At 36.3% G+C, this 22,940-nt stretch overlaps 1 protein-coding gene across 2 annotated transcripts; it reads right to left on the bottom strand.

Annotated features, from left to right (window-relative positions):
• Nucleotides 1–412: 412 nt before the first annotated feature.
• IZUMO3 (IZUMO family member 3) lies at nt 413–2,964 on the bottom strand. 2 transcript variants are annotated; one of them, XM_032477580.1, is made up of 7 exons: nt 2,733–2,964; nt 2,516–2,595; nt 2,282–2,372; nt 2,049–2,066; nt 1,516–1,596; nt 1,013–1,103; nt 413–692 (listed from the first exon to the last, which is right to left on the bottom strand). In XM_032477580.1, exons 1-7 carry the CDS (start codon nt 2,962–2,964, stop codon nt 530–532), a joined length of 756 nt encoding a protein of 251 aa, XP_032333471.1. In that variant the 3' UTR covers nt 413–529. The 2 variants fall into 2 exon arrangements, with proteins under 2 accessions (XP_032333471.1, XP_032333472.1); XM_032477581.1 differs by lacking the exon at nt 2,049–2,066.
• Nucleotides 2,965–22,940: the final 19,976 nt, after the last annotated feature.

Below are 22,940 nucleotides of genomic sequence, written 5' to 3'. Positions count from 1 at the left end.
GGTACTATACACATAAAAAGTGCTCAATAAGAGCAACTAGTCTCAGACATTGATATCCAACTCAACTACAGAGCATAGATTTGGGGAAAAATTATTGGGATAAATCTCAGCTCAGGAGTAATATTTTGGACTGTGTGTTGTGGTATCATGATGAAGATTAAATGATATATATTGTCAAAGAAAGTTGTCCACATTGAACCTAATAATAAGTATGGAACTAGTAACAAAATGAAAAGATGGGAATAAAAGCAACCGTAGAAATTTAAGTTATCCTCATTACAGACATTAATGAGAGTTACCAACCAGGCATTCTTTATTATCATGCAGCATGTAACCTTTTATGTGCATTGCAACATACCAGCATTGCTTTCTGTACAACTTCAAGTAAATTCTTTGCTTCCATTACCTTAGGATGTCAGTAAGGATCTTTACTTGGGAAAATCTAACTTCAATTTTAGAACACTACGACTTCATGACTGCAGAAGAGCTTAACTCCTGGTTTTCTACTCTGAACCAACACTTAAGAGAATTATGAACTCCTGGATGTGTCTCTGTATTTATTGTCTGATTCCAATTTTTTCTCCCTCTCATTTATTCTCCCCATTAACTCTTCAAGTTTCTTCTCCAAATATTTCTTTAATGACCTTCTTATTGCCTTCATTTTCCTCCGATGAGAGATACAAAAATGGAATCTAGAGTAAAGAAATAAGATAATCCCAACTTCACCATTAGTAGTCCAACACTTTAAAAAATTGTAATAATTGTTTTTTTCTTCCCTTTCTGAATTCCTCTACAAAAGTTTTTCTCATACTTCATCACGCCTCCTGTGTTGCCTATATTCCAACTTTTGTCCTGTCAAACTTACATCCCTTTCATTCCTGTTAGTATCATATCCCAAATCTTAAAATGACTTATTTCCCCTTATTTCTATTGGAAGGAGGGGGAAGATTGGCCAGTCTCTTTGCCAAAGGAATACTTCATCCACTATTTGTTTGGAAGGAGGAAAACTCACAGTAACAAAGCACCTCCCAGTATTACACCTTCTGCTAGCAATATCAGAAATAGTGCAATCTCTCGATTCTCAGCCTTCCTCGGATCCTCTTCTGGAAGAAGAAAGGGGGAAAAAGAAAGTGAGTTTTGGAGAAAACTATTAACTTGAGAACTTTATCCATAATAGAAGACTATTTTTAACCGTAAAAATTGCACTGTTCACCACTTACAGCACTATTCCCTGGTTACATATTACTCTTAAACTGCTAGGCTCTATGAAACTTTTTCCCCTTTTGCTTCTAGCCTAATTTCTCCACTTTTAGTACAGTCTTTTCATTTCTAAGTGCTTCAGTTATCCATGCTCAGTAATTTATACTGGTACAAATTTTGTCCATCATCTTAGCTTTTATTTGTACCATTAGTATGACCTGCATAGAAGGTGCTCAACAAATATTTGTTGATTGAATCAGTGAAGCGCTCTGTGATCCCTGGCCTTTAAAAATGCCACACCACAATCTTTGTTACCTGCACAATACTCTCCTTTGAAGCACCGGGTGGTGATGCGAAGACAAGTCCAACAATCCAGGATAGGACCTTCAGTCACGACTGATAAAGAGAAGAAAAATAGTTGGAAGGGGGCTGTGACATGGTGTTTCCTTATGTCAGACATCAAGTACAAATTAGATCTCAGGCATCTCCATTGGTTACACTGCTGTGAATTTCTTCTTCCCATAGCCATCAATTTTCTTGGTGGACCAAAACCTCATATAATTTAAGTCAGATCTCTGGGAAGAAGTGAGGAAAATGATGCCTCAGCTTATACTGGTGCTGTGGGTTATAAACTATACAACAGAAGGCCTCTGAGTACGTCAACAGTCTGTGGGGTATCTGAGATTTCATACATTTTGTTGTTAGATATCTTTGACATTCCCCATTTTAGCCAAAGCTCTAGGAGTTGCATTCTCAGTATGACAAGTAGAAGAGAGAGAGTCATACAGAGCAAAGGAGGTGGGAAAATATGTGCTAACACATCAGTGCATCACATATACTGTACTTACCACAATCTTCAGAACAAGCTAAAAGAGAATCAGAAAGATCTAATGAGCTTAGAATCAACTTAGATTTTGCCATATTTTATGCCAGTAGCATTTATTTGGCTACCCATTAAGTTATAGCCACCCCTCCACCTTTTCTAAATCACTCTAATATGAAACCACATTCCTCCTTTCATCCTTCATTTCCTGTTCCTTTCACATAATTTCAGTGTTGTTAGGTAGACATCTTATATTACCAACTTCAGAGAAGTTCTTTAACATTTCTTCCAGCTTGGATTCCAGGGTTTGGCGGACTTCGAGAAGCTTGCCCTTGAAGGATAAAGGCACCTAAGAAGGGATGGAAGGGACATCAGAAAATAGGGATAGCCTTTCTCTTCATAATTTAATCCTGAGTATGTTGCTGTTTTTCCCCCAGTGGATTTTTCTCTTACTTGCTTGGGCAAGGGAATCTTATAACACTGAAATGGTACCTCACCTTTCCATGGTTCATTGCCCAGTTTATAAAGTTCATTCTTCAGCCATGTTCTCAAATTGACAACCTTTTGAACAGCTAGACAGAAAGGATAAAGGTACATGTAGGAGAATAATTACATCTCTGGAGGAAATTTTGTGGACCCAGGTGCTCTCTTTCCTCCTTTCCTTCTCCCTTTAATCCTCCAAACTCTCAAGGAGTTCAGCTTCCCTCACCCAGCACTCGAAGCATCTTGTCCCTGTGGGAGACCTTGAAGCTTAAACGGATCATCTCCTTAATCTGACGTTCAAGAAGATGAGCTTGGCCAGGGACTTCTGAGGGTACTAGCTTTACCAGCAAGGACTTAATATCCTCTATGAATTTGGGGTCACATTCCAAGCAGCCTTTGACTCCATGAAAGGCTGCCAGACACAGGGGCAGGAGCAGGAGCAACCACAGATCTCCCATTTCCTTGCCCCAACAGCAGGTTGTCCTGGTAACTAGTTCGCCTAATTCCCTTTCCTTCAAAAATCCAGGAATGAGAGCCTTATCCTGGATGGTCTGACTCCACCTTCCCCTCTGTTTTTGTCCCACTTCTAGGCAATCTCATTTCCGTAAGGATCTTCAGTTGTTTTCTGACTTTTATCCTTCATTCCAGAGAGAGGGAACTGCCAGCTGGGGAGCAGATACCTGAGTTCTGAGTGTAGAACACAAGAGAGAGAGGGAAGTCTTGAGCTCACACAAGCAGAGTTCCAGTGCAGGGAGATAGCTTAGAAAACGTGTTTCTTTGAATCTCTTACTTGTGTTCTTAGTAAATTCCCATGCCCCTTCTGATCATTGAAGTACCATCTCAACAGCAGATGTTGAAAGAGACCTCATAGGACCTTAGAGATTGCATAACTCAAACTCTATTTTTATGGAAGAGGTAAGAAAAGCCCAGAATATTGAGTTGCTTGAGGGTCTTAGTCCCTGATGGTAGCAGTATTGAAAATTAACAGTGGATGTCTATATATAATTGATATCACTGATAAAAATGATTTTGATAGAACTGTTAATTTCTCAGAAATTTAGGCTACCTTTGTCTGCAGGAATATTTCTGTATTTCTCCAGCTATGCTATATAACCTTTTTATATAACTCTTCTTATAGAGAATCTGGAGGCAGGAGACTAGAAACAACAGTTCAGGAATTATGGTGATGAGTGAGACTCCAGTAATGTTCAGGGTCCTTTAATGGGCACATCTTGAAAATGCTAGTAGTGAAGTGTATAACATATAAGAAAATAACCCAGTTATCATGGGCTGTGCTCTCAGGCCACATCCATGGAAGGCAGGCAAATAAACATGTTTTTCCTTCAGTTTAAGGCTCTTTGAATAAGAATTTTCTTTGTTATATGAAGAATTAAGTCTGCTTTGCAGACTTTCCAGAGCACTAGCTATCTTCTTTTTTTTTTTTTTTTTTTTTAATATATTGAGTGTATGGCTTTGATCACCTGGAAACTGGGAAACCCTGGGATCCTTAAAGGTTAATGGTAGACTTTAGACCTAAGGTATGGGAGAGTTCTGCAGTAGAAGGTTGTGAGGGAAGTTAAAAAAAAGCTACCACTAATTATATGCCTACCAGGTGCCTGATTTTGTGCCAAAAACACTTCAGATAGATATCCCCAGTCCATAGCACAATACTTTCAGAGATTATTTCCATTTTATAGATAATAAACTGAGGCTCAAAATGTGAAACAATTTTCCCTGCAAAATAATTTAGTAGTTATGGAATCAAGATTCAACCTCATGTCTGTCTGACTCCAAACTCTGTATTCTTTACTGCCTCTCAACATTTCCTGAGGTAAAACAGAAAGCAATGTCTTGGAATTTGATAAATTGGAAGATGGTGAGGGGACAGGGAGCATAATTCAAATTCTTTGATGCTCCAAAATTGGTACCTCTCTGCTCTGATTTTATGTTCCTTTGGCTAAATGATCTTGTCTTTAGGTGACCCCCAGAGGATTTTCACATGCTAAGATCTGAAAGTACCTGTGGAAAGGGGATTAAAATCAGTGCTGGAAACCAAAGTTGGACACAAGGAGGGCTAAGGAACTTGGTAGGCAGGTCGCCAAGTGTGAATAAAAGCTGTTTTTTAGCAGAAAATAAATGTTTTAGATGAGATACTTTCCAGTTAACAATACATACCTTTACTTTTGGATTAGACAGCTTAAAGGGAATGCTTCGTCATATTACTGAATAGTTCTTCCTCATTCCATGGCACATATTCTTGACCCTGACCTAGTAGCCAATTTGCTATTTTTATCCTTGCTTCACCCTTCTAGTGTAGTTTGCAACCCAAAATTTTTAAGATGAAAGAAAAATAATAATTTGACTTTTGTATAGTCTTGGGAAGACTGGAAATAACAAGCCATTTCCTAAAAAGAAAGGTAGAGCATGTAATTAGAACGTGCATATAAAAGGGGAAACAGTGGAGGGACTGTCACTCTCATGCAGTAAACAGTGAACAGATAACAGTGTGTCCTAATAGTAAAGAAAGAGGTACACACAGAGGTTGGTGGGAAGACAGAACAGCACTAAATCTGGAGGAATTTTCTTCAGAGAGGCTGGATCCAGGAGACCAGAAACGATAAATCTATGGCCATGAGTGAGACCAAGGAATGTTCAGGAGCCTTTAGGGGAAGCATCCTGAAAATACTGATGACGGTGTATGTAATATATTTTAAAAAACCTCACAATTATTGTGGGCTAGTTCTTTGAATTTCATATATGTGAAATGCTTGAGATTTGGTAAAGAAAAGCTGTCTGGAAATTCAGTAATAATATAATGATCACATTACCTAATTAAAATAACGATACTATATGTCTGGAAGGCAAGAGGCTAACACCCGTATCCCAGAGTGATTATGTTGGTATTTGGTTTGGACTGGCATCGAGGCGATATGATTTGCAGTCAGTGTTGATCTGTAAAATAGCTAACTGAACTCCTTCATTTGCCTAAAATAGTATTAAGAGATGCAAAATAGCACATGTATTCATAATATTGTACCAAATATGTATTTGCTCATTTGTGGTTGTTTCACAGATAAGGTATTCACGGGCAGCATTGCGTATGTTTTTATCCTACAACACTAACAATTAGAGAGTCTCTCTTTTAAGGGCTAGAATCAGTTGTATTGCAACATTTGGCCTTTCTTACAAATCATATGATGCACTGAGGTTTAAAATCTGAAGAACAAGTTTCATAAACGAGGAGGCTTTTTATAGTAATTTGCCCATATTCTATGGTAGAGCCCAGATTCATTCAAAAAATAATAATGAATCTCTGTGGCTCAAACTTCTTACAGCCTCTTTTCTCATGGGTTATTTATCCCAACTGAGCTGTGCTGAATTGCTTTTTCTATCACTTCACAGGATTCTCTACAAGTCTGGAAAATGATCCAGATATTTCATGTAATATGGTGATATTAACCTCTTTCCTGTATTCCTGTTCATTTATGTTCCATTGTCATTAAGCCAGTCTCTCCTTGTTCCACTCATCCTTTAGGAAAAGTCATAAGGTTGGCCCTGGAAAACTTTGAAGAAATCTGTGCCTGATAGGAAATCAAACTAAAAGAAATGTTGATCCAATCAGTAAGGATTGTGGGAAGAATGAGGGGAGAGAAGTTATGGAAGCAGAAGATGTGTGTCACAACCTCCTCTCTCTGGGTGGGTCCAGAAGGGAAGATAGGTAGGTTAAAGGAAATACTGGATGAAGAGGAGCTCTTTCCCTGCATCCTTTAGGAGCTCTGAAAGCTACACCATTACCCACACATGGGCAACAGTACCTAAGGAAAAGTATTAGTGTGTAGGATTGGCTAACAGAAGGCACTCCTGAGACAATGCCAGTTCCCCTGTGGCATGGAAGCGGGGGATATGTTCCCAGGGGTGCTAGGCAAGGATGTGCAAGTGAATGCACAATCTGACTGGGAAACTTGGCAGTGTGGATTATCAAGGTTTTAGGTAAAGGGTCCCTTGCCTGACATCTTCATAGCAAACCACCAGCCAGGAAAGGAAATGGAGTCTGCAGCAAGCCCCAGGGCCTCACTGGGGCCAAATTGTTAGAAAAGACCACTAGAATCTGAGAAATAGAGGACAGATTCAAAGTGCTCCACATGCAGAGTTTCCCAGCAAACTCTGCAAGAAGAGTCAGAGATGGGGTGATACCAATCTTACCTTAGATGATACCAATATGTTATCAAAAAATAAAACAAATAGCCTCAAACTTAAAAAAATGCTATCATGCGAGAGAATATACATCTGTGACAAAATTCACTGCATACGTCATTGAGGAGGAGAAGGCAGGGGTTTTAAATACTAGAGAGTTTATTTGAACATACCAGGTAAGACAGACTGAGTCTGTAGTTGGACCCATAGTTAGTTAAAACAAGTTTGATTTTTCAGTGATTAGGCAGATATTTTAATTAGGCCCAAGAGAGATCTAGCATCCCAGAGTTACTCAGTGTTCATGGTTCCTTATCAGTTTCAGGAGGTTTGAGCCAGCTAGCATGAAATGTAACAGTTATTATAACTCCTAGGCAGGTTCTGCTGTAAATGGAAAACTTCCCACTGTGTTACACACCCATGGGCCCCCTTCAGCCATGGAGGGGGGAGTGGTTCATGAATTAACCATAGGCTCCTCACCTCCCCATTCCTATATCCTGTTTTGGATAGAATCAGGGAAAAGGAAGGAAATGTGAAAAAATAATTCTTCCAAAGGAAATTTAGTTACCTAAAGAAAGTGTTCAAATTGAGTGGGATCAAATTTATCATATTGTGCTGATTTTACTTTTTTTTCCTCTCTAGTAAAGTGAGAAGGTATCCAGAGAAAGTTCAGGCCAGTTATAGACTATGAAGAGGCGATGTGTCCTTTGTATATCTGAAAGTAGCATAAATAAATGTGTGACCTTGCAGGACAGACACCATAATATTTAGTTCTCAAGACAAGTATGAATTACTATTTCCATTTTGTAAAATACGAGCCTGATATACAGAGACACTAAGGGAAGTTGTCGGAGGTCACACATCTAGTAAAGAAGAAATTTGGAGTTGTAACACACATTTGTTTTCCTTCAAAGTCCATGTGTTTCCAAAATGCCAAAATGTCTCTTGAGTAGACTTAATTCAAGGTAACATCATCATTGTCTCAAATTAGTGAGAATAGAGACCCTCAAGGAAAGTTTTTTTTGTGACAAAAGAAAAATTATTATTTCCCACAATTTTTCAAAGTAAATGGAGTCTATAATCCCAACCATCTTTTAATATTTCTTCTCACACCCAATTCTTTTTCTTCCTTTTCAATTACTTGTATAGAGAATTTGAAGACTATTTATGTTCATCTGTAGCTGTTTTGTTTGTTAATTGAAGAACTCAGTTCTCTTTAATATTGTACATAAAAGGCATAGATTTTAATCTAGTTTACCCTTAATAAATACTAGGCAAATGTAGTATTACTCCTTTTCTCCCTTCAGGTGAAATTAAAATACAATAATATAATCAACTAAAAGAACACAATAGCCAACAACAAGAAGTGAAATCATTGAATGCAATAATCTGTGTCAAATAGTATTTTATGTTCTTTACATGTATGACCATATAAAATCTTCATGCTAAGAGATTGGTACTATCAGTCTTACTTAGAGATGGGAGAATTGAGACTGAGTAAATTATTTTGCATCAGATCACAGAGCTAGTATAACTTGTATTCTTTTTTCCCCTTGTTTCACTTAAGTTTATTCTCCTATTATTGCATGTGTGACATTAAAGAACCTATTTCTCTTTCTACAAAAGAACAGTTACATATAAAGCCATTTATAGCTGAGGTCCTGATTCCACAGGCTAAGGAAGCACAGTTCACATTCCTGTTGGTTCTGTTTACAAACTATAGTCTGAAATTGTCCATGTCTTTCCGTCTCACATTCCACCACCAAGAGGCATTGCCTCTTACCGGGAGACTATTGCAATAACCTCTCCTGACTGGCCTCTGAGTCTCCTCTCTCACCCCACACATCCATTCTCTCCACAACAACCAGAATGGCCTTACAAAAATGTCAATCAGATCATTCCCAGCTTCTTCAATGGCTTTCCACTGCACTGAGAATAACCAAGCTGGCCTGCAAGGCCTTCTATGTTATGATGTCACACACGTCCACATGGCTATGTCCACCTTGGGCCACTCTCCCTCACACAGCTTTCCACTGCACTGAGAATAACCAAGCTGGCCTGCAAGGCCTTCTATGTTATGATGTCACACACGTCCACATGGCTATGTCCACCTTGGGCCACTCTCCCTCGCACCTCTTGGGCTCCAGTTTAGCTGGCCTCCTCCCACAGCTGAGCACTTGCTGTTCCATATGCTTGGAGCTCCGATATCTCACATCTCCATAGCTGGCTCCTTTCATACTTCAAACCCCAGCTAAGTGCCACATCTTCAGAATGTTCTCTCTGACTACCTTTTCTCGAAGTACCTTTGTCTTCTTTCGTTCCACTTCTGCTATTTTTTTCTTTATTGAAGTATAGTTGTTGTGCAATACTATATAAGTTACAGGTGCACAATATAGTGATTCACATTTTTAAAAGTTATTCACATTTTAAAGGTTATAGAGTATATTCCATTTATAGATATCATGAAATATTGTCTATATTCCCTGTGCTGTACAGTGTATCCTTGTAGCTTGTTTTATACATAATAGTTTGTACTTATTAATCTTCTACCCCTTATTACCCCTCCCCCCTTCCTTCTACACACTGGTAACCACTCATTTGTCCTCTGTATCTGTGTCTGCTTCTTTTTGGTTATATTCAGTAGTTTGTTGTATTTTTTAGATTCCACATATAAGTGATACCATACAGTATTTGTCCTTCTCTGTCTGACTTACTTCACTTAGTGTAACCACCAATGTTGTTGCTAATGGCAAAATTTCATACATTTTATGGCTGAGTAGTATTCCATTATATGTAGATACCACGTCTTCTTCATTCACCTGTTGATGAACACTTAGGTTGCTTTCATATCTTGGCTATTGTAAATAATGCTGCTATGAGTATTGGGGTGATTGCATCTTTTCAAAGTAGTGTTTTTGACTTTTCTGTTGTTATTGTTTTGATTTTAGATTTTTTTTCAGATATATGCCCAGGAGCTGAATTGCTAGGTGATACGGTAGTTCTATTTTTAGTTTTTTGAGAAAACTCCTTACTGTTTTATGGAAAACAGTGGCTGCATCAATTTACATTTCTACCAACAGTGTACAGGGATTCCCTTTTCTCCACATGCTCGCAAACATTTGTTATTTGTGTTCCCTTTGATAATAGCCATTCTGACAGGTGTGAGGTGATATCTGATTTGTGGTATTAAATTGTATTTCCATGATGATAAGCAATATAAAGCATCTTTTCATATTCTAGTTGGCCATCTGCATGTCCTCTTTGGTAAAATGTCTGTTGAGTTCTTCTGCCCATTTTTTAATCAGGTTGCTTGGTTTTTTTTAGATGTTGAGTAGTATAAGCAGTTTATATGTTTTGGATATTAACTCCTTATAGGTCATATCTTTTGCAAATATTTTCTCCCATTAAGTAGATTTTTTCTTTTTTTTTTTTTTTGGTGGTTTCCTTTGCTGTGCAAAAGCTATTAAGTTTAATTAAGTCCTGTTTATTTATTTTTGCTTTTATTTCCTTTGCTTTAGAAGACACATCTGAAAAAATATTGCTACAATTTATATCACATAGTGTTCTGCCTATGTTTTCCTCTAGGAGTTTTATAGTATCTGGTTTTACATTTAGCTCTTTAATCCATTTTAAGTTTATTTTTGTATATGGTGTTAGAGAATGTTCTGATTTCATTCTTTTACATATAACTGTCCAGTTTTCCCAGCACCACTTATTGAAGAGGCTGTCTTTTCTCCATTGTATATTCTTACCTCCTTTGTTGTAGATTAATTGACCATAAGTGTTTGGGTTTATTTCTAGGGTTTCTATCCTGTTCAATTGTCTGTGTGTCTTTTTTGTGCCAGGACCATGCTATTTTGATTGCTATATTTGTAGTATGTTCTGAAGTCAGAACACCTGCTTCTTCCAGCTATATTCTTCTTTCTTAAGATTGTTTTGGCTACTTGAGGTCTTTTGGGTTGCCATACAAATTTTAGAATTATTTGTTCCAGTTCTATTTAAATGCCATTGGTATTTTGATAGGGATTGCATTGAATCTGTAGGTTGCCTTGGGTAGTATGGTCATTTTAAAAGTATTCTTCCAATCCAAAAACATGGTCTATCTTTCATCTGTTTGTGTTATCTTCAATTTCTTTCATAAGTATATTATAATTTTCTGAGTACAGGTCTTTTATCTCCTTAGGTAGATTTATTGCTAGATATTTTATTCTTTTTCAAGGTATGGTAATTGGTAAATGCGATTGTTTCCTGAATTTCTCTTTCTGATAGTTCCTTGTTAGTGTAAAGAAATGCAACAGATTGCTGTATATTACTTTTGTATCCTGCAACTTTATTAGTTCATTGATGAGCTCTAATAGTTTTCTGGTCACTTCAGTAGGGTTTTCTATGTATAGTTATCATGTCATCTGCAAACGGTGAAAGTTTTACTTCTTCCTTTCCAACTTGGATTCTTTTTATTTCTTTTTCTATCTGATTGCTGTGGCTAGGACTTCAAAAACTGTGTTGAATAGAAGTGGTGAGAGTGGTCATCCTTGTCTTGTTCCTGATCTTAGAGGAAATGTTTCAGCTTATAACTGTTGAGTATCCACTTTTAACTATGGAGTTGTCATATACGGTCTTTATTATTTTGAGGAATGTTCCTTCTATACCAACTCTCTGGACAGTTTTTATCATAATTGGATGTTGAATTTTGTCAAAAGCTTATTCTGCATCTATTGAGATTATCATATGTTTTTGATTCTTCAGTTTCTTAATGTGGTCTACCGCATTGATTGGTTTGTGGTTATTAAAAAATCCTTGCATCCCTGGGATAAATCCCACTTGATCATGGTATATTAGCATTTTAATGTATTGTTAGGTTTGGTTTGCTAATATTTTGTTGAGGATGTTTGCATCTATGTTCATAAGTGATATTGGCCTGTAAGTTTCTTTTTTATTGTGATATCTTTGTCTGGTTTTGGTACCAGGGTGATGCTGGCCTCATAGAATGAGTTTGAAAGTGTTCCTTCCTCAGCAATTTTTGGGAATAGTTTGAGAAGAATAGGTTTTAACTCTTTAAATGTTTGGTAGAATTCACCTGTGAAGCCATCTGGTCCTGGACTTTTGTTTGTTGGGAGTTTTAAAATTACTGATTCAGTTTCATTACTGGTAATTTATCTGTTCGTATTTTCTTTTTCTTCTTGGCTCAGTCTTGGGAAAGTGTGCATTTCTGAGAATTTTTCCATTTCTTCTGGGTTGTCCACTTTATTGGCATATAGTTGTTCATAGTAGTGTCTTATGATCTTTTTTATCTCTATGGTTTCAGTTGTTTCAGTTGTAACTCCTCCTTTTTCATTTCTGATTTCATTGATTTGGGCCCTTTCCCTTTTTTTCTTGATGAGTCTGGCTAAAGCTGTTATTTAGCTTTTCAGAGAACCAGGTTTTAATTTCATTGATCTATTCTATTTTTTTAGTCTCCTTTTTATTTATTTCTGCTGTGAACATTATGATTTCTTTTCTTCTACTGAGTTTGGATTTTGTTTTTTCTTCTTTCTCTAGTTCTTTTAGGTGTAAGTTTAGATTTTTTTTTTTAAATTTTCTTGTTTCCTGAGGTAAGCTTGTATTGCTAAAAAATTCTCTTAGAACCTCTTTTGCTGCATCACTCAGGCATTGGATTGTCATGTTTTTGTTTTCATTTTTCTGTAGGTATTTTTTGATTTCCTCAGTTATCCATTATTTGTTTAGGAGCATATTGTTTAAACTTCATGTGTTTATTCTATTTGTTTGTTTATTTATTATTTTTTTTTACAGTTTTTCCTTTTAATTGATTTCTAGTCTCATAATGTTGTGGTTAGAAAAGATGCCTGATATATTTTCACTTTTCTTACATTTACTGAGCCTTGCTTTGTAGCCTCACATGTGATCTATCCTGAATAATGTTCCATGTGTGCTTAAAAAAATATGTATTCTGCTGCTTTCCGTTGAAATGCTCTGTCTATACATACCAATTAATTCCATCTGGTCTAATGTATTATTTAAAGCCAGTGTTTCCTTATTGATTTCTGTCTGGATTATCTGTCTGTTGATGTAAGTGGGATATTAAAAGCCCCCTAGTATTATTGTGTTAACATCAATTTCTCCACTTCCATCATTAATATTTGCCTTATATATGTAGGTGCTCCTGTGTTGGGTGCATATATATATATTTATAATTGCTGTATCTTCTTGGATTGATCACTTGATCATTATGTAATGTCCTTCTTTTTCTCTTTATAACAGTCTTTATTTTAAAGTCTACCTTGTCTGATATAAATATTTCTATTCTGCCTTTCTTTTGATTTCCATTTGTATGGAATACCTTTTCCCATCCTACTACTTGGAGTTTGTATGTGTCTCTACATCTGAAGTGAGTCTCTTATGGGCAGAATATATAAGGGTCTTGTTTTTGTATCCATTCAGCCACTCTGTGTCTTTTGATTGGATTATTTAGTCCATTTACATTTAAGGTAATTATTGATAATACATATTGCCATTTTGTTAATTGTTTTGGGGTTGTTTTTGTAGGTCTTTTTATTTTTCTTTCTTCTTCTTTTGTTCTCTTGTCTTGTGATTTGATGACTATTTTTAGTGTTATGCTTGGATTCCTATTTCTTTTTTTGTGTATATCTATCATAGATTTTTGGTTTGTGGTTACTGTGAGTTTTTTTATATAACAATCTCACTATATATGTGATTGTTTTAAGTTGCTGATCTCTTTAATTTCAAATACATTTACAAATCCTGCATTTGTACTCTCCTCTCACAATGAGTTTTTGCTATCGTATTTTACATCTAATTGTTTTGTGTTCTCTTTAACTGCTTATTAGAGATATAGATGATTTTATTACTTTTGTCTTTTAACCTTTCTACTTCTTTGTGCATGGATGATTTCCTACTTTTACTGTACGTTTGCCTTTACTGATGAGCTTTTTCATTTTGTAATTTTCTTTTTCCTAGTTGCGGCCTTTTCGTTTTCACCTAGAAAAGTTCCTTTAACATTTGTTGTAATGCTGGTTTGGTGGTGCTGAACTCTTTTACTTTGGCTTTCTATATAGTTTTTGATCTCTCCGTTAAATCTGAATGAGAGCCTTGCTGGGTAGAGTATTCTTGGTTGTAGGTTTTTCCCTTTCATCACTTTAAATATATTGTGCCACTGCCTTCTGGTCTCTAGAGTTTATGCTGAAAAATCAGCTGATAGCTTTATGGGAGTTCTCTTGTATGTTATTTGTTTTTTCTTTCCTTGCTGCTTTTAATATTCTCTCTTTTTCATTTTTGTCATTTCAGTTACAATGTATGTTGGTGTGTTCCCCTTAGGATTAATCCTCTTTGGGACTCTGTGCTTCCTAGACTTGGGGGACTGTTTCCTTTCCCAGGTTAAGAAGGTTTTCAGCTATTAAGTGTTCAAATATGTTCTTAGCTTCTTTGTCTCTCTCTTATGCTTCTATGCCCTTGATGTCCCAGAGGTCTGTTAAACTGTCTTCATTTCTTTTTATTTTTTTTTTTTAATTTTAAGTGGCAGTAATTTCCACTACTCTGTCTTTTAGTTTGTTGATTCATTCCTCTTTATCATTTAGTCTACTATTAATTCCTTCTTGTGTATTTTTCATTTCAGTTATTTTATTCTTTGTCTCTGGTTGTTCTTTATAAATTCTAACTCTTAGTTAGAATCTTCTAACTTCTCACCTGTGCATCTATGATTCTTCTGATTTCTTTGATTATCTTTACAGTCATTACCCTGAACTCTTTCTCAAGTAGATTGCCTATCTCCACTTCACTTAGTTCTCTTGAGGTTTTATCTTGTTCCTTTATCTGGAACGTGTTCCTCTGCCACCTCATTTTGCCTAAGTTGCTTTATTTTTCTGGCAGGTTAGTTACAGTTCTCAACCTTGAAGAAATGGCCTTCTCAAGGAGACATCCTATGTGTCCCAGCAGTGCACTCCCTTCTGGTCACCAGAGCTATATGCTCTAGGGGCTCCCCTAATGAAGGCTGTGTGGGTCCTCCTGTTGTGGCAGGAGTACTGTGTGGGAAGTTTGGTAGGCTTGGTTGTCCCCTCATCCAGTTGGTTGCCAGACCTTGCTTTATGCCAAGGCTCATGGCTTTTGTTTGTCAGGGCCTGGTCATGAGGCAGCTAACTACAGAAACTCAGGGGGCTCTGGGGCTAGAATGCTGGCTCACTGGTGGGTGGAGTTAGGGTCCAAAAGACTCTGGGGCTGTTATCCACCTACTGGTGGGTGAAGCCTGGTCCTGTGGTTAGTGCTGGACTACTGGCAGTCAGAGTCAGGCCCTGGAGTCTGGCTGTAGGGCCCATGGATTCCAGAGCTGGTGTTAGATTGCTGTTGTGTTGGGGAGGGTGGTCCCTGGCACTGTTGGGTTTAGGGTTAGGGGTGTCCTGAAGCTTGTGTTGACCTGCCAGTGGGCAGCGCCAGGGCCCAGCTGGTCCCAGGGCAGGGTCTTTGGGACTCGTGAAATTAAGCCCTGCTTGTCTTGAAAGCTACAAACTCTGTGGGCTCATCTTCCTGGTGTAGGACCCCTGGGTTGGGACTCTCAATGCAGGACTCAGAACTCTCACTCCTATAGGAGAACCTCTGCAATATATTTATTCTCCAGTTTGTGGGTCACCCACCCAGTGGTATGAGGGTTGATTTTATTGTGGGTCCGTCCCTCCTACCTGTCTCATTGTGGTTCCTTTTTTAAGTCTTTAACTGTAGAAGATCTATTCTGATAGATTCTAGTGTTTTTCATCAGTGATTGTTCTGCAGATAGTTATGATTTGGGTATGCTCATGAGAGAAAGTGAGCTCAGGGTCTTTCTACCCTGCAATCTTATCCTTGCCCCTAGAGCTTGCATTCTTAGCTCCATTTGAATGATTCCATATTTATATTCATTTAGCCACTAAGCTCTCTCTCATCCTTTATTAGCCAATATTTTTTTAAGTGCCCTGCTCCTGTGCTTAATGAATTGTCATATTTATGAAAAACTGACACTTAGTGGGTGAGGCATTGTGGCCTAAAAACATACATTCAGTTCTAACTCAGGTCCTTATAGGAACAGATTCTCTCAAAGTATAGAGTCAAGGGGGAAAACTTAAATTTACCTACATAGTTACTACCCTTTAATAAGTAATTTTATTGTTGATAATTCCTTTGTACTCTCTTTCACTAATAAAAAAATTTACATTTGGACCTTTCTCTATTAACAGAGTTCTGTTTGTCATCTTGTCTTGAAATGATTGAGTTTTCTCTTAATTTTTTCTAATATGCTAATTAAATATTTTCTGCTTAAATGCATGCTTTTTTTCAATATTACAGCTGTCTTAGGTTTTCAATCAGTTCGTCAGAAATTTAGTCAAATTCTGTTATGTATTGCAGGGTCTTCTAAAAAAGGGTCTCAACAAGATTTACTATTTACCTATTTACTACCTAATGACATAAGAAGAAATTGAATGGGTTAAGGTAGAGGCAGGAAGGTTTCAATTCAGTGGAAGAAAGAACTTCATGGAAGAGTTGACTTTAACTATTGAAATGACCTACTGAAGAAGGTGTGGAATCTCCTTTCTGAGAGATTAGTGGTCACCATTGTCAGTGTTGGCACTGTTGCCTAGGGGTTTGGGCTTAATTGAATGGGTTTCCTTCTAGCTGATACAGATGCTATCATATATGGAGAATGATAACTTGAAAAATATACTTCACATTAATTTTTCCTTAAACTTATTGAAAGTTTAACAACAGATATATGTTCAATTTCTTTTTCAAAGAATGGGAATTATGGTGTTACAGGTAGTAAATGGGAAAAAAGTTTGTCAAGTCCCATAGTCTATAAATTATGATCATTTTTTAGCATAAACATATTCACCAAGGTGGATTCTAGAAACTACCCCAAATTGGTTTTTAACTGGAATTGAGTTTTAAGAGGAATAGTTTAGAGAGAAATATAAAATGTTTTTCAATTGCAGCTATTTGAGAATTTTACCATTTCATTTTCTTTCCTTGGTGTGGTAAGAAAAGACCTTGACAAAATATGCATTGACCACTTTTCATTTATGCCAGGTTTAGCTTTGTGTCTGAAGGGCATATGCAATAAATTGGTCATACATTATCTCATTTACAGTCTTGAGTTTTATGAGCTCCCATAAAACAATTACCATATATACATTTTACAATAAATGGGCAAACAAAGTGGCTGCAAACAATATGGAAAAGTCAATAATTAATTCCAGATTTCTAAATGTAGCAGAGACACTGGAGCTTTCTCTTCTTTTCAAAAGAGATGGTTTCTTTGTTAGGAATATGCAAGCATGTTAATTCATTACTCTGTGGTTTCTCTTTTTTGCAAAGCTTGTCGAAGGCCTAATTTATGTGCAAGACTGAAAGCTGTTTAAACGGATAATATGCCTCCTTCATGAGAAATACCACCCCTTTATGCTCCATTAAATTCAGACGTTGACTCTATAAGCTACGTACCAATTATTTCTTTCCAGAAACAGCAGCATAGTTTTTTCCACAAAGGACAACAGATTATTGCAGGCTACTATTAATCTCCACATAGTCCACAAAATACATAGGACGCTAGGGAGAGAACAATTGAGTAGCTTTTTTAACATTTGCAAAAGTACTATATGGAGAGAAAATAAAAAGAAGATGCTTGTCTGTTTGCTGCTCCTAAATTATTTCAGATCTCCCCAGATAGATAGAAAGAGCCCTTAAATTAATCAATAATGACCTGCTGATGGTAAAGCAGTGCCTGTGGTTGAACACAGATGGATCTTTATCAGGCAGTTCTTTTTTCCTCCAACATCATGTATAGCTGACCACTGTACAATCATACTGCATGCTCCATTAGTTGGATGGTGCAGTTAGTGAAATGCCTATTAACATCCTAAAATGGGTTCTTTTATGATAACAGTATTGTTTGGTGCATGATAATAGGCCAATTTTCATAGTTAAAACCAGAAAAATATACTAATACCTCAGCATAACCTGTCATAGGCTAGAATTTAATATAATGTCTGTGTATAATGGCTGTGGATCATTTTGGTGGGTATAATTATGATAAGTTGCAGGACTTTTTACAAAACTAGTGACACTGATGCTGGTCCATATATCAAAATCCAAGGAGAATTTTAATAATAAAAAGCCAGTAACCAGGTTACTTGTGCAGAAATTTTAATTTTTCTTATTCATCTAGTCAAAAATATTTGAGTACCTATTATTCAATTCAACAATTATTTGTTGGTCATTTATTAGTAGTATCTACAGAAATAAAGTGGGGACAGAAATGCCTCTGCCTTTACAGAGCTTGTGATCAAGTATAGTGCTGATATTTTAATCTAAATTTTTTTTAATGTGTTTTTGTGGCGTTTTTGGTTTCCTTTCTCCTTCCCTCCTTTCTTGCCTTCCTTTCTTCCACCCATCCATTTATCTACCCATCTATTTTTTAAAATTAGCAATTCCCTTGTTTCTGAATGGGGATTTTGCTCTGCTCTATCCAAGTAGAGAAACATTTGGGCAGCATGGTCCACAGATCAAACAGTGTACCCTAGACCAGTGTAAGCCAATTAGTGTATTTCATTCCCTCAGAAATTATGTCAATGTGTAAACCAATCAAGTTTCATGAGATACTGGCAAATACTAGTGGAAGGTTTTGGGGAAATGACATTTTCCTTCCTGCTTCTTCCTCAGGAATTACCAAAAGAAACTTTGATTTTCTCCAAGACTTAGTGATGTAAAAACATGAACATTGAGCTGCAACTGACAGAGCTGAGTTGGAGCTGGCCCTTAACTGACTCATGGGAACTGATCGTATAACCCACCCTGCATTCAGTGACATCACATTGATAGCTTAAAATGGTCATGGCTGTGTTGGGAGTATTTACACCACAGAAATCACAAATGCACAAATGAAGGCTTTTTCTTTTCTTTTCCTTCAATCAGAAGGATAAATAGATTCAGGAGGAATGAAAACTAAAAGGGAAAGTATTTTTAGTTTTGTTTAGATAATGGAGAATATGAAACAGAGGGCAAACCACTGGGATGGTTGAACTAATTTTTACCCATATCCAAGTTGAGTTATGAAACAACAAAGTTATACACACACACACACACACACACACACACACACACACACACACACAATGGAATACTACTCAGCCATAAAAAGAATAAAATAATGCCATTTGCAGCAACATGGATGGAAGTGGAGATCATTATACTAAGTGAAGTAAGCCAGAAAGAGAAAGAAAAATACCATCTGGTATCACTTATATATGGAATGTAAAAAAAAAAAAAAAAAAGACACAAGTGAACTTATTTATAAAACAGAGACAGATTCACAGACATAGAAAGCAAACTTATGGTTCCCAGGGGGAAAGGGAGCAATATGGATAAACTTGGAGTTTGGGATTTAGAGATACTAACTACTATATATAAAATAGATAAACAAGAAGATCCTACTGTATGACACAGGGAACTATATTCAATACCTTATAATGACCTATAATAAAAAAGAATATGAAAAGGAATACACACACACACACACACACATATATATGTATAAATGAATCAATATGCTCTGCACCAGAAATTAATGCAACATAGTAAATTGACTATACTGCAATAAGAAAGAAAACAGTTTTATGACAGTGCTTAACATGAGTCTGAAATTTTGTTCTTTGATGTAAATTAGTACTTGGAAAATATGGATTGGGCAGAGGAAAAACTCAAACACATGGCAAAACTTAGGTAATCTTTAGTGTCTGGAATAAATAAGGAGTTTTTCTTTCAGGGTGAAATAATCAAATACTTCTGTCTCACAGCATCAGACAGATGACTCAGAGGAATTTGGAAAAACACAATTCATCCATCAAAATAGCCTTTAAAGTACTAGTTGTATGACCTTGGGCAAGTGAGTTAATCCTTAGTGGCCTAAGGTTTTACATCTGGACATGGGGATAAGAAAATATACCTCATAAGGTCATTGTGAGTATTAAATGGGATAATAATGAACTAACAATAGTACCTGATGCTTAGTAAATGTAAACATTAACTTAATGTTGTTGTTAATGTTACTGTTATTACAAATAATACAAAGTATTTTTCCTGGCTTTCTCATTTAGTAGCTGTTAAGATCTTACCAAAGCAATTGGGCCTAAGTCTTAGTGTTTTATTTTTGTTTTTGTTTTTGTTTTTGTTTGTACTAGTTGTTCTGATATACTATCATGCTGATCTTTCAGTATTGAGTTTTCAGTATTAAACTGAGCAATGCATATAAAAGTTCTTCATAAAATATACATTGAGGAGTGATATCTTTATAGTGTCCTCACTACAAAATTCTATAGATCTTCTCAGTCCACATCTTTTTGGCTTTTGTAGCATTTGGCAGAGAAAGTCAGCCTTTTGCTTAAATACCAGAATTACCCTTCTCTGTTTTTCTGCTAATCTCCTCCTTTCCTGTCTGTCCAGCTCCTTTTATTTTCTTCTGCAGTATATACTTTCATTCCTGATCCCTTAATTGCATGTTCTGTGGGGTTACCCTTGACCCCCTACATTCTAACTCTGCTTAATCTATACTACTATCATGACTTTAACTTATAAATCCTTATCTATGGCGTAGTCCTAGACCCATATATCCTCATCTTGAAGTGAAATTTCCCAAATGGGGTTTGTCAAAGACTAAAGTTTTAGTGATTGTCAAAGTATATTGAATAAGCTTTGTAAAGCTATATACCATCCCATATTCTACTAGATATTGATATGGAAGTAACTAAGGTGTAGGATCAGACACCATTAAAATGAGATAGTTATCATAATTCATGTCTACAGGCTTTTGGGAGAAATACATAGCCTCGAGAGGGAAAACTAAGCAAATCCAGCCTAACTCAGTTGTGGCAGAGATCATCCTGGCATTTTATTTATAGCATCTTCCTCTTCCTTATCTACTTCCTTCTTCATAAAATATTTATTTAGCATTAATTGTGTGTAGAATACTAAGTTTTCTAAAGGAACAAAGAGGTGCAGTATGTCCTGGGTAATTTGATAGGGATTGCATTAAATCTGTAGATTGCCTTGGGCAGTATGACCATTTTAACAATATTGATTCTTCCAATCCAGGAGCATGGGATATCTTTCCATTTTTTTAAGTCTTCTTTAATTTCCTTTATCAGTGTTTTATAGTTTTCTGTGTATAAGTCTTTCACCTCCTTGGTTAGATTTATTCCTAGATATTTTATTACTTTGGGTGCTATTTTAATAAAATGTATATGCAACCACAAAAGACCTAGAATTGCCAAGGCATTACTGAAGAGAAAGAAAGATGCTGGAGGAATAAGTCTCCCTAGACTTCAGACAATACTACAGAGCTACAGTCATCAAGACAGCATGGTATTGGTACAAAAACAGACATATGGACCAATGGAACAGAATAGAGAGCCCAGAAATGAACCCACAAACCTTTAGTCAACTAATCTTCAACAAAGGAGGCAAGAATATACAATGGAATAAAGACAGTCTCTTCAGCAAATGGTGTTGGGAAAACTGACAGCAGCATGTAAATCAGTGAAGCTAGAACACTCCCTTACACCATACACAAAAATAAACTCAAAATAGATCAACGACTTAAACATAAGACAAGGTACAATAAACCTCCTAGAAGAAAACATAGGCAAAACATTATCTGACATACATCTCAAAAATGCTCTCCCAGGGCAGTCTACCCAAAAAATAGAAATCAAAGCAAGAATAAACAAATGGGACCTAATGAAACTTATAAGCTTCTGCACAGCAAAGGAAACCATAAATAAGACAAAACGACAACCTACGGAATGGGAGAAAATTTTTGCAAATGAAACCAATGAAGGCTTGATCTCCAGAATATATAAACAGCTCGTACGAATTAATAAGAAAAAACAAACAAACCAATCCAAAAATGGGCAGATCTAAACAAGCAATTCTCCAAACAAGAAATACAAATGATCAATAGGCACATGAAAAAAATGCTCAATATTACTAATTATCAGAGAAATGCGAATCCAAACTACAATAAGGTATCACCTCACATCAGTCAGAATGGTCATCATTCAAAAGTCCACAAATGACAAATGCTGGAGAGGCTGTGGAGAAAAGGGAACTCTCCTACACTGCTGGTGGGAATGCAGTTTGGTGCAGCCACTATGGAAAACAGTATGGAGAATCCTCAAAAGACTAGGAATAGACTTACCATATGACCCAGGAATCCCGCTCCTTGGTGTATATCCAGAAGGAACACTACTTCAAAATGACACCTGCACCCCAGTGTTCATAGCAGCACTATTGACAATAGCCAAGACATGGAAACAGCCTAAATGTCCATCACAGATGACTGGATGAAGAAGATGTGGTATATTTATACAATGCAATACTATTCAGCCATAAAAACCGACAACGTAACGCCATTTGCAGCAACATGGATGTTCCTGGAGAATGTCATTCTAAGTAAAGTAAGCCAGAAAGAAAGAAAAATACCATATGAGATTGCTCATATGTGGAATCTGAAAAAAAAAAAAAAAAAAAGAACATAAATACAAAACAGAAACAGACTTATAGACATAGAATACAGACTTGTGGTTGCTAGGGGGATGGGGGAGGGAAGGGACAGACTGGGATTTCAAAATGTACAATAGATAAACAAGATTATACTGTATAGCACAGGGAAATATATACAGGATCTTGTGGTGGCTCACAGCAAAAGAGAATGTGACAATGAATGTATACATGTTCATGTATAACTGAAAAATTGTGCTGTACACTGGAATTTGACACAACATTGTAAAATGACTATAACTCAATAAAAAAAATGTTAAAAAAAGTAGGTTCTCCCTGACTCTTATCTATGCAGAATATAATACAAGAAAACATTTCACAGTAGATCTCTATTTGTCTTCTCATGAATAAACAATTTCATTTGAAAAAAAAAAAAGGAACAAAGAGTTGCACTTGGGAGTGAGCAGAATTATTGTTAGTTTCAAGTTGTTTACATATTTTATGGCCTGTTCTTAACTCCTTGCACTCACTTTAACTTTTGGGTTATCATAAATATGTGTTACATTGAGAAATAAGTTTTTTTTTTGTAAATATTCAGTCTGATGAATAATCTTGCTTCTGATTTTAAGTCAGATTGAAAGAAGAAAAAAATTAACTCCATCAAGTGAAAACTGGTACACAGTTCTGAATTGAAAAAATGATTTTCTTCTAC

Source organism: Camelus ferus, chromosome 4 (genome assembly GCF_009834535.1).
Source record: "Camelus ferus isolate YT-003-E chromosome 4, BCGSAC_Cfer_1.0, whole genome shotgun sequence".
Classification (NCBI taxonomy): Eukaryota; Metazoa; Chordata; class Mammalia; order Artiodactyla; family Camelidae; genus Camelus; species Camelus ferus.
The sequence above is the reverse complement of the archived record's forward strand: the minus strand, read 5'-3'. Positions and strand labels throughout refer to the sequence as shown.

Excerpts from the sequence above, each read along its gene's own strand:
- IZUMO3 (XM_032477580.1), bottom strand. The coding sequence starts at position 2,964 with ATGGGAGATCTGTGGTTGCTCCTGCTCCTGCCCCTGTGTCTGGCAGCC. Across the intron at positions 2,596-2,732 it reads CAAGATGCTTCGAGTGCTGG|CTGTTCAAAAGGTTGTCAAT; the intron begins GTGAGGGAAGCT and ends CTTTCTGTCTAG. Across the intron at positions 1,104-1,515 it reads CAAAGGAGAGTATTGTGCAG|AAGAGGATCCGAGGAAGGCT; the intron begins GTAACAAAGATT and ends TTCTTCTTCCAG.